Source organism: Oratosquilla oratoria, chromosome 2, assembly GCF_046742065.1.
Source record: "Oratosquilla oratoria isolate Oo_2021 chromosome 2, ASM4674206v1, whole genome shotgun sequence".
NCBI lineage: Eukaryota > Metazoa > Arthropoda > Malacostraca > Stomatopoda > Squillidae > Oratosquilla > Oratosquilla oratoria.
The window spans coordinates 38,983,787-38,996,286 of record NC_134778.1 but is presented as its reverse complement, the minus strand read 5'-3'; the positions used below and the strand labels follow the sequence as shown (position 1 = coordinate 38,996,286).

The window sequence follows — 12,500 nt, the reverse complement described above, 5'->3', positions numbered from 1 at the left end:
AAACTCGTGTATGTCTCCACCCATACCGTTACACATTTACCCTTGATACGGCTGTTTGATTACGTTTCACGTCAAAACAACGTCGGCCCATTCAAACCTTATTAATACTCCATAAACAAGTACACACTTGCTTAGTATTACTCCAACATTAAGTAGTAAATGCTAGCAGCTGTGCTTTGTCGTTACAAAACAGACTTTCGTTTCACAGTACGAATTACCCCACCCCCCTTCGGACTAATTATTGTCTTCATCCCATTCCTAGTATTAGGATTATAACCCTTTTACTTCCACCATGAAAACACAATAACATTGGCTCACATTACAAGATGCATTTGCCATTCTTCACCAGTCCCATACTTGGAGACTTGGCCACTCACACCATTCCTGTCCTTCGCTCTGACAGTGCAAGGCCCATCGGCGAATGATCAAGGCTCAGGTGAAAGCTTACCGGAACAGCACCGCCACCAACCATCACAGACAAGATGAAGACGTCGGGGAGGAGGAGGAGCAGGAGCACAACACTCTACGCAGGTGAATACACTATCCGTTGTTTGTTTACATGCGGTACATGTTTTAATTGAAATATATTGTGACAAAAATAAACATAACATTTGTAAATAGTATAATTTGTGCATAGAGAAGTAGAATTGTGGATACATATATGCTAAGCTGTTATGGAGTGAATTGTGAATGCATGTGTGTGTGCGCGCTCGCGTGCACGTGTGTGGAGGTGGCTTCAGGAACGTTTTAGAACTGTGGGCTTTGCTCTTCAATTCTCTCTCTCTCTCTCTCTCTCTCTCTCTCTCTCTCTCTGAATCCCTTCAATACAACAACGCGCAGAGATTTTGTGGCATCATGCATGGCTTTCTATTCTTGTCATTATTTATTATCATTATTATTATTATTAATTATTGATTATTGATCATTAATTATCATCATCATTCCGGCCTGAGGGAGGGTGGTTCTAACATAAAGATTTCAAATGATAGATCCCCTCCCCCATCAGGCCGTGATTATCTCTGAATAAAATTGCCTGTTTGCCACAACGACACCGTATTGAAGGGTTCAATACATTTATTCAATTTGTACGTCTCTTCTGAAGCCCATTCTGCCATCAAGTGCCCCCCAATCCTACTTTTTAACCACCATCTCCACCACCCGTCTCTTCCGTCACTTTACTCTTGACTTGTTTATGGGTCTGCCTTGCTTCGGTTCCTTCCTCAAACTTTCCACTCCCTACCTATCTACACATAATCATACCCTACTACCTGTATACCCCTTCCCATACCCGGCCAGAATATGGGGCCAAAGTACAGTTACAACGCTGTATAATACTGTTGCTAATGGCCTTAAAAATTTCATGTGTGAAGGCTTTGAATTAGATAAAAATTAAGGAGTCACAGAAGACAATTGTACCAGCCTTTTCATGTCATTTTTCCCCACGATACACACACACACACACACACACACACACACACACACACACACACACACACACCAAGAGTACCGAGTATGTTTACGAGAATTTTGGTGAAAATCTGAAATGAGTTTACAATGATGATATATCCTAACTGTGGAGCTCTAAGACTAGGTGATGTTTTGGGAACACAGTTTCACCTAATTTGAGTTATTTCTTTAGTTGCATATTCTGAATCCTTAGCACTCCCATATATAGTCTATTAATTTTCACTAGCTACTGACTGAACTCGTACACAAAATATTGTTCATTTTTTCTTTTGGCCATTTTTTAGTTTACTTGACCTCCAGACTCCCTAGTTGAGTGTGATACTTGTAGTTCTTATTTATATATCCGCATTTTTTTCTCTTCACCCCACCACAATTATTATCTGGCCCATAGTGAAAAACACACCCTGATAACTAAATTACCCATCCTGTCTCGTTTACCCTTCTAGACTATTTTGACTTTTCTTTCTGTTTGTTTTCTGTACATTGTAGTTTGTTCTAGCGTAAAAAAAAAGGCATGGTTATCAACCCATGATGTTTCCTGTACACTTCTATACATTTCATAAGATTAATCCCTTCAGTTGATGTCGCCCTCTCCACGTTTTCTTCTTGATAACACCAGACGGTATCTATCATTCAGTGGAGGAAAGAAAACGGGCCTTGGAAGTCAGCCTCACCCCCCAACTATCTCTCTCTCTCTTTCTGTCTCGCTCTGTCTCTGTCTGTCTCTCTGTCTATCTCTCTTTCTCTCTCTCTCTCTCTCTCTCTCTCTCTCTCTCTCTCTCTCTCTCTCTCTCTCTCTCTCTCTCTCTCTCTCTCTCTCTCTCTCTCTCTCCCCCCTTGTTCTCGCACTAAATCGTCTGGTGTTGGCAAGAGTATAGAGTGCGTCTCTGGGCTGAAGGGGTTAACGCGCCTTCAAACTCATCGGTTATCTTAATCCTTCTCCTCTGCTATCTGTAGCAGTGGTCTGTCAGATAACTCTGGCCCGTAAAACGTTGTCATGCACGTAAAATTAACTAACCCTGGAATGTTTCGCCTGCTTTATACATGAGCAAATTACCAAGGCGTATGTACAATACATGCTTGGAGCACTGAGAAATACTGATTTTTCACAATGTTAAACTATGCGAACGTGTGCACGGTGTAAATTAAAGTTGAAGCAGTATACATGAAGTAAAATTGTAGATGTTACATAAATACGAGGCGAGAGAAATGGTGTCAAAATTCACGTTAGATCATGAAGGGTTTGGGTACTTTACACATATGGACGCGTTGACGACCCGTACAGGCAGTCACACCAAAACTAAGTCAATGTTAATTATCCAGGATTGAAATAAATATTCCGTGTGTGTGTGTGTGTGTGTGTGTGTTTGTGCGAGCGTGCGTGCGCGTGTGTGTGTATGTGTGTGTGTGTGTGTGTGTGTGTGTGTGTGTGTGTGTTTCATCAGCATATCCATGGCTTGAAATGAACCCAACCCAGCCTACCCCGCTTTACTGACACGAGTTTTTGGTTGGGCCCTAGACTTCCTTTACTAAAAATACATTTGAGAAAAAGAGTGGGACGGATAGAATGAGGGTGGAGCGGAAGGAGAGAGTGTGGGATGAGTGGAGCAAAAGGTGAGGGTAGAGCGAGAGTGGAGCGGCTGGAGCGACAGTGGGACGGGTTGAGTGGTTGGAGCGAGAATGGGACGGGTGGAGCGGGAGTAGGACGGATGGAGCGAGAAAGCAAATGTTGGACGCCTTTAATCACCGTCTTTATTACACGATAGTTCATTTAAACTTGACGGAAATTTTCTCTGTTGATGTTGCTACACAACTGGTTTGTAGTTGTCCAATCTCTTTGAATTAAATTCTTTTCATTATTTCCTCAATTTACTCGTATGCTCACACACGCATTCCGCCAATATTTTCAGTGCCATAAGGGCAGAGAATTTTTCTATTTAAAACCAACTTTTGCCAAATAAAAAAGAACAAGCTATAACAAGCTTTCTCATATTTTCCAAGTACTGCAAACAGAAAAAAAAATCTGTGATTTATATGTTTGTAGCACTACAGAAAAATAGTGCGTCCACATGACCCAAGTGCTACAGGGTCTAAACACTTATTGTTCAAATAACAAGTTACGTTAATGTAATCTAATTTTAAGAATAATTGAATAATGACAGCTAAGGTAACCAAGTCAAAGCGAACCAAAACAGTACTTCATACAATTCATCGTTTTCTGAACATTAATTTCCAAGAGAAGTTTAGTACCAGTAACAAACTTGAAGTTCTTTCCGCGTGGTTAAACATCTTTTTTTTTTTTTTTTTTTTTTCTCCTCCCTACAATCGATTAGTTAACTGATTCTTTTCTTCCTGGCGGGCCGGGCCCGTCGCTTCTTGAGTAGTAATGTGTCATTCCTGTACGTTCTGGTGTCCAGTCCAGAGAGCAGACACTCTCATCTGTTATATCGGGTTGGTCTTCATATCGGTTCAGTAGATAGAGGTTGGTCATGGGTTTTATTTCCCAGGCCACACCATTGCGTGTTGTATTTATCTGTCATGCCACAGCATTAGTAGATACATGTAGCTTAGTCTTAGCATGTCACGCTCTTTAGAACAAGTAGATTATGTTCCTCACGACTGTCTAAAGTAGCCTGGGTACTGCTTTCCCAATGCAGGACGTTACAGGCTGTTCTTGATTTGATGCTGTGTAGCCTTGTTTAAATCTGTTTGAAATCCTCGGATAAGCATTTTTTTTTGTATATAGGAAACCTTTGTATTTGCTTAAGTATGCGGCTAATATGCTTTATGTGACAAGCTCTGCTGTGTTTCCAAGGTGTGCATTCGAGACGGTTGTGTGCAAGTTGTGGAAAACCACACTCTGAAGGGAAGTGGCGTTGCTTTGCAAGGACATTTGCTTGTGCTTGCATAGTATAAGATCGCCGTGTAGATCATGGAATGCCCTGTAGTGTTGCCCATGAATTAGTGGTTGGTAAATACTACATAAAGACATGATCTGTAGGTTCCTTCGGCGTATTTCACCCCATGTGTTGTCATGTGCTAAAGAACCAAGAAACTTTATTAAGATTCATGGATGTGTCAGACTGATAGAATACCATGACCTAGGGTGAAGTATGTGAAGGAAATACACAACCTACAGTTACGTCACAACATCCCACAACATCGCATGGCCTTATTCCAGGTGCGTTGTAATCGTAGTGCAAAGGTTTTGGCTTGATGTTTGTCTGTCTGTGTAGTATGTGCTTAGACCCTGTTCCCTCCAACACTATGGCCTGTTTTGTGGATTTCCCTCTGGCTAACAACGAGCCGATGGTATTCAGCCGAAAGAACGACTTCGGCCTGGACTGGGCTCAATAAAATCGGGACTTCATTTGGTCCTTGGTCATCTCATTTGAAAATTCAAATAGGCATCAACCAGTATATGAATGGTAAATTATGCCATAGTGTTGAAGGATTAGAAGTCAACGCCAACAATCAACTGTCCAATCACGTGGAGGAGGCCATGTTTTCAACTTCATCTTGCTGTGAGGGGTGGGTGGGGCCTGATTTAGCCCTATAAACGCTCTGGCGTACTTTTGTATTCTGTTCAGGTCAATGCTAGTCAATCGATTTTATTCAATTAAACGGGTAAATTTGGGACAAAATTAAACTTCGGCCTATTGCAATCCCTTTCATCCGGAGCCCCCCCCCCCCCCAAAAAAAATGAGGAGTCAAATTTCATGGTCCTAGCTTGAACACAAATCTATGAAGTGTGTCACAGACTAGAAGGGGTTACGAAACAAGGGGAGTGACCACTTTCAGTAATCATGTGGCTTCTCCAAAGCTGGATTGGGCGTTTGTGTTTATGGCGGAGACTTCGCCAGACGAGAATTTCGACTAAAACGATGACGAAGGATAAGGCACCGGGCACTAAGACGAGGTTGCCGCTTGTGCAGGGTGAGGAGGAACTCGTCTGGACACAACACCTTCTTCATCATGCCTGGAACCAAATGGTGTGGGGACGACAACATCGCCAACGGGTACGCCAGCCTGGCCGGATACGTAGGGGCCGACCAGTGCTGTCGCTACCATGACCTCTGCCCGGTCAACATCCCCGGCTTCTCGAAGAAGTTTGGGATTTACAACTATCGGTTCACGACCGTGTCCCATTGCTCTTGTGACGAGAGGTAAGTCCGGTGTCTTGCACGTCAGTGTGTGTGTATGTTAGTGTTTTCAAGTGTCTGTGGCTTTCACTGTTGCCTTCGGTGTGCAGGCTGCCATTGCGCAGCGATCGAAGACCACGGGAGATTCACTCTTAGGCCCAAACACGCCCGTGGAGCGTGGCATCGACCTCTTTAATTCTGTGGCAATGTTTACAATATATTCCTGTTAATGTTAGCTTTATTCAGCCTATGAATGGAATAACCATTTTTTGCCACAGTCTACCCAACAACTGAATATAATCGCCTGCTGTTAATGGAAACAAAAACATGTAAATGGTGTCACTGTGTTGAAGAGGTCAATGCATCGGTTGTGGTTTAACGAGGGTCACTTCGTTCTTTGAAGGAGACCATGTGAGGTAAGTATGTGTTTGGTCACTATCGGACATCGGTCAAGGTGAGTTTGGCCTCCGCGTGCGGGTTCTTTCCTGGGCTGGTCGCGGTCCGAAAGAATGTTGGCAGGGCCGCGGACTGCGATCGTCAGGAAACTCCCGAAATCGATTTCGGTTCGACGTCTTTCTATGGCTTGGTTTCCGTCCCGCAGCTCTCTCGAACTGGGTTCGACTTCGAAGGGTTCCTCTTTGTTTTGATTTCGGTGACTGATGAGGACAGCGCGAACTTGTACGGACAAGTTCCCCCAAATGAAATAAATGGACCTATCTGAAGACGTAGCAAGTGAAAAGAAACTTCTCGCCTGTAACTAGTAGTCGCGTGATTTTTTTTTTTGCTTCAGAAACAATAAACAAAATAACAAAAACGATGAAGCAGATGCTTCTGAGACTGGCGAAGCAGGCTTGACCTCGAGAGCCTGCTCGAGTCGAGCCTCTCCAACCCCTTTCCCCCTCGTTCTTTTAACCCAAATTTTGAGAGTTAACCCCACCTCACCCTCTCCGTCTCCTGCGCATCACAGCTCTTTTCTCTCACCCTCCCTCTTTTCCACATCGACTAATCCCACTTCACCTACGATCTCCACGAGTGCAAGCGAAAGAGTGAACAAAAAAAAATTGTTGTAACTGAGTGTTGCGCCACCGGTCGACCTAAGCAAGATCCTCACAGAACCCCTGGACTTTTGGGGGGATGTACGGTTACAGAGTTCGGCGGTCCATCATGCACGGGTTACGGTTCCCTCAAACCAAGTGGTGCGGACCTGGCTACGACTCCAGCTACTACCACCAACTCGGAGGCAACTTCGGGGCAGACCGGTGCTGCCGGCAGCACGACCTTCGGTGTCCCTACTACATCGAGGCTTTCCAGAAGAAATATGGGGTCGTTAACTGGAGTATAGGAACCATCAACCACTGCGCGTGCGACGAAAGGTAGGTGTTGTTTGTTTTAATAATATATGATGAGGCCTTATCATCCCCTATCCCCGTGGGATGTGCAGGTCCTACATTGAGTCATTATGGCTGAGCTCTGGACAAGGTGGCTTATTCTATGCACGAGTGTTCCTACCAATGCTAGACACTTCTGTTGAGCTGATGTGGCGGGGCTAAAGGAAAACGGGGTCGGAATCCATCGACACCCCATTCAGCCGTGTGGCTACCGCATGGCTAAATTAAATTGCTCAGCTGGAACAAGAGCGATAGAGTATTTCCCCTTGTTCAAGGTTGACCATGTTTACTCGAGTTCTGGGGCTTCGTAACGTTTCGTACCGGTAATCGTAGTCTGTATATAATAACTTTTTATTATATATCCTTACTTTTATGAAGTATGTACACTATATTGTTTTCTATAAAATCCACACGCATTTGAGTACGCACACGCTGAAACACACAGGGCATGAAAAGAAACACAAAAAGGATTGTTGTTATAGAAGAGATCTGTAAAAGAATAGTATCCCACACAGAGTGATATCTGGAACAAATTGGATGAGGAAACAGTGTGTGCAAAAACTATACAAGAATTTAAGAACAAACTAGATGCTTTCTTCCCGTATGATACAACTAGGTAAATACAGTTGGCCCGCCAACTGAGCTTAGCAGAAACCAAGCCCCACAAAAAAAAAAAAAAAAAAAACGATACTTCAAACCGTCACTTTCTTGAACAAAGGATGGGGTGCTCTCAACTGGGAAGGTAGTAGCTGCTGATTACGAGTCAAGCACGTGATCTTCACACACACACACATACGTTATATATATATATATATATATATATATATATATATATATATATATTATACACACACACGCAGTCATTCGATCACAGAGGAAACGTACAACCCGGCGAGCAACCGAATCCAGCAGTCCTTACGGTAGTAATGCAACACGTCTTGCATGCTCAAACACCAAGTGTTCCACGCCAACGCAGACTTAACCTCCTTGCAACTTCATCTTCGCTAAGCGACGATCACGTGCAGTGTCATGTGCAGAGCGCTGCCCTGGCTTCGTCCCGTTGTTTACCTTGATCGCCTTGACTTTTCTCTCTCTCTCTCTCTCTCTCTCTCTCCCTCTCTCTCTCTCTCTCTCTCTCTCTCTCTCTCTCTCTCTCTCTCTCTCTCTCTCTCTCTCTCTCTCTCTCGCTTTCTTTCATCATAACCATTCATTTGAATGATTCTCTTATTTTGCGATTAATATTTTGCTGGTTTCTCGCCCATAGATTATATTATAGGAATTATTTCAACTAGGATATCTTGTTAAGATAAGCAGAGGAAGGATTCTGGTGAAATGACGATGAAGTCTAATCAATTCCTCGCGAAAAACAAACAAACAACGCCACTCCAAGGACTTGAACCAGCAAACTTAGGATACGAGTTGTCTACTCAGACCAATAACTCAGTCCCCCCCCCTCCCCTCCCTCAGCCATCTGTATGCGTCTGGTCGACTCCAACGGGATACCTGATATGTTGGCCAGCTGTCTGTCAGTAGGCGTTAGCAGACGCACGGGACAGACTGTCTGGCCAGCTATCGGTAGATGTGCATGTCGAATTGTCGATGACGTAGTTAAAGAAATTGCTCATTCGGTTGTCCTGATGGTAGTAAAAGAGGGAATCCCAGACGCTGGCAAGTTGAATAATATTGTTACGGCTCACACAGAGAAGCAGATGGACCACACACAAACACAGCCGGCACAAAAATACATATCCTAGTACTCTCTGCTTTTAGTTTATGAAAGTAAATGTCTTTAAGGTTTCCTTGATTTTTCACTGTAGTTGTCTCCTGCAGCGTGAACTTATCTATTACACACACAACTAGGTAACACACACACACACACAAACACAAATACCACGAGCATAGCTCCCCTTCCCGTAAAATACAACTAGGTAAATACACACACACACACACACACACACACACACACACACACACACACACACACACACACACTCGGTGGCGCAGTTGGTAGAACGATGAACTACTAGCATGGTGGTGCGCGTAGTGCTTGGTTCGAATCCTGCCCAGGGCCGAAATTAATTTCGGTACAGCTGCGCTTCGGGTCGTTACTCTGACTCTCGTGGGCGGGGAGTTGGGGGTGTGTGTGTGTGAAAGGTCAGCATTACCCATAGATCGGACCTACGAGCTCTGAGCTCTCTTCCAGGAGGGAAATAGCTGTCGATCACGAGTCGAACACGTGATCCAAAAGACCAAGTGAATACACACACACACACACACACACACATTTGCTTAAATGTAAACAACCACAAGCGCGTGTGTATACTCACTGAAACTGTATTCCTCACAAATCGAGTTGTGAGGTTTGTCTGATTGGAACGTTACTTCGTTAAATGTTGATGTATAAACGTTTTAAAATTCTGTGGATATCTAAGATGAATTAAATTTTGAGCAATAGGTGTAAATTTATTCGGAACAAAAAATCGAAGTTATAAATAACGGTCGTTCTCTAAATCTAAACGTGGTGTAAAACGTCTGTATGAATCAATGTATCATTTTCTTATACAAGCCGAATTTCACCAACAAATCGGAATGTCACCCTTGTGTCTAATATTAGGCAACTTCAAACCCCGACCCTTCATCACAGTGATGTATTTTTTTCTGCCATATGTTCCGGCTACGGAGGGACTACAATCTTTTTTCAAACCTTAAGACTTATCCATCGATCTTGGCCCACTTCAAACGGGAGAACTCTTAAACTGCATAAAGTCACCTGGCCCCTCACTAGAATATAATTCCTAAAATGCGTGGCCGTGTTGATGGGATAAAGGTGAACGGTTTTAATTTTTTTACTAATGTTGCGGCTCCCCGCCCGAAGGAAAACGGGTCTGGAGAGCGTGCGGGAGGTGTGTTCGCCGAGCTCCAAGCTCATTGGCTGACTTCGAGAAGGCAGTGTTGTTATTGGATACTGCAAACGCACACCTTCATGGATTTTGTTTTCATTTGCGGTCAGGGTGGCGTGAGCACTTTCCAGTCCGATCACTGGTGAAGTGCGACGGCGCCACGGTGTCGCGAATTTGATTGGCGGAGAGAAGTGGCGCCATGTCGTGGCTCCTTTCATTGGCTGAAATTTGTGACGACACACATCCATGGAAATGTTATTGGACGCTTGATGAGGTTGGTCACTCGCAGGTCTTGAGTCCGGAGCAAACTGCCGGCAAAGTAGATAATAGTGAAATCGTGTCCTTGGCTAAATGGCCTTTCATCCTTGTTTTGAACACATACTGTATATCCAGCACCTTAGTTTATTTTCTTTTGGTTTGCTCTTTTTTTTTCAATTTAATACGGTACGCCCTCGTTCGTTCGCACGCTTGCTAGCTCCATCCTTCATTTACCTTCCTGGATCACTTGCCACCCATCCTCTTGGTCTTTCTTTTACTGCCCTTTCTCCTCCCTCTCCCCAACTTCTGCCGTTCCTTTCTCTCTTCACCCACTTCACTCGTTCATATTTTCTTCACCAACTGCACATCCATTCCCTTCTCTTTTCCCCACCGGCCACCTTCCACTCTTCGTCCTTACTCTTCCTACTTCCCCGTGTCGGTACATTTCTTCCATCGCTCGCCCTCCAATCTTTCCGTGTCTTTTCCGACATAATCGTTGCAATGGTTAAAGCAGATAAACAAATAAAAAGACTACCGGGAAGGCTACTCTGTTCATAACGAGATCGGGTTAAAATTAATTTTGTTGTTTGAACACAGCAACTGCCGTCAAGATATGGCAGACATAGGAGGAAGCGTTTAGTAACCGTGCAAGCAGTCTCCGTATTCGCATGATGCTTCTGCCAAACCTCAATATTCTACATCTATTTTTTTTCTTCTTTTTTTTCATTAAATTTCCAAATCTCCCTCCCTTCAACACGTATAGATATACATACGTGTACATGTACATGTTACCTTTGTGTGCTAGTGAGTCGCAGTGTGGGACCCCGTTCTGTAGGTCAGTGTATAGTTTCGCTGCGTGGGAATGACCGAGGGAGTCGCATGATATTGACGAAGTTGACGGGTCCAACCGACGCCGCGGCATGAACTGCAGCAGAGACCCAAGGGCCCTGGTGAAGTGTTCCGGAAGGAGGCGGCGAGAGAAATAAAGATAAATCAAGAGGGGAGGGGAAGTGTGACAGAAATCTGGAGGGCGCGGGGGAAGGGAGAGAGGGAGAGGTGGAAAGGAAGGAGATCTTGACTGAGAGCCAATTGGGCGGACGACGATGAGCGGACCCGCCTTTGTGGCTTTTCGGCTGGTCAAAAGCCTCATCAGTGGCCGACGTTCCGTATTAGGCCACAACTCGCCACTAGACACTACTACACCGCACCAGGCGCTGTCGTTCTAAACCTTATTCCTTTCATCCCTCTGTTGAAATCTACTGATTTTGATCTGGCTAACGCTGAAGCTGCAGCTCTAGTTTAATGTATTATCAAACCGAATGATTTTTTCTCCGACTGTTGGAGCAAATTTGGAGCCCTCAGCTTTCGTGAAGAAAAACGAAATATATTGTTATAGTGATTTTACGGCGGAAAAAGTCTGAGGTGGGCAGTACCGCCAATTAATCGGAGGTTGGAGGAAAACTAGGCCAGTGTGATGAACCTTTTACCCCCTGTGACACTATGAAAGAAACGTATTTTGTTAAGGATGTGCCCAAGCGATTCTGGTTAAAGTGATGTCAGATTCAAAGTAAATTGGGTCACGGATGATGGAGACCCTAACTTTTGTCCCTAATCCATCCTCTCAGCTGGATGAAATCGTTGGATATTGTGTCACGAAGCTAAGACCCATGGAAGACGATGTGCTGCAGTTGCAGTACATCTGCCACATCGTCATCCTCACGGATTCATATCACTTTGATCCTGTGTCCCGATGAACCATTTCATTGTTATTGACGACGAACATTCCTCCAGACAGTAGAGCACTCGTTCCCAGCAACACAAAGGGACGTACTCTAGGAAGAAGAAACAAATCGTCTGTCAGTGGCAGGCGTTAGAATGCCCAATGTTTCTTTTGCCTTAGGGATGAAACGTTTCCTTCTTTACTTCAACACTCCTAAGAACTCTCATTCACTGTTTAGAAACTTGCTTTGCGTTCTCTTCTCACGGTACAGCCCAAAGGCTTGTCCTCCAAGGCATAATCTGTTCTCCTGTCACAATCCGCCCACTTCGCGTTGATGACATCCCTAAGCTGAATGAAATAACCTGAACACAGGAGTTGATCGAATGTATGTTGAGGTCTCTTATACCAAAGGAGTTTGACGTGAGCCAGGATTAAATCTATAGACAGCGTCACTATACCGTATTTGCAAACCATCCTAACGCCCCTTAATGCACATCTGTTACGTATTAATAGCTACAACACGTTAACCTAAATCTCTCTCTCTCTCTCTCTCTCTCTCTCTCTCTCTCTCTCTCTCTCTCTCTCTCTCTCTCTCACACACACACACACACACACACACACACAC

General features: G+C 44.2%; 1 protein-coding gene across 1 annotated transcript in view; it reads left to right on the top strand.

Moving 5' to 3' along the window:
• LOC143035584 (uncharacterized) overlaps nucleotides 1-12,500 on the top strand; it is a 62,223-nt gene that overhangs the window by 14,956 nt on the left and 34,767 nt on the right. The window contains exons 4-6 of the mRNA XM_076202453.1: nucleotides 404-531; nucleotides 5,403-5,633; nucleotides 6,758-6,982. Coding sequence (XP_076058568.1) covers nucleotides 404-531; nucleotides 5,403-5,633; nucleotides 6,758-6,982 — 584 coding nt within the window. The remainder of the gene's footprint in view (nucleotides 1-403; nucleotides 532-5,402; nucleotides 5,634-6,757; nucleotides 6,983-12,500) is intronic.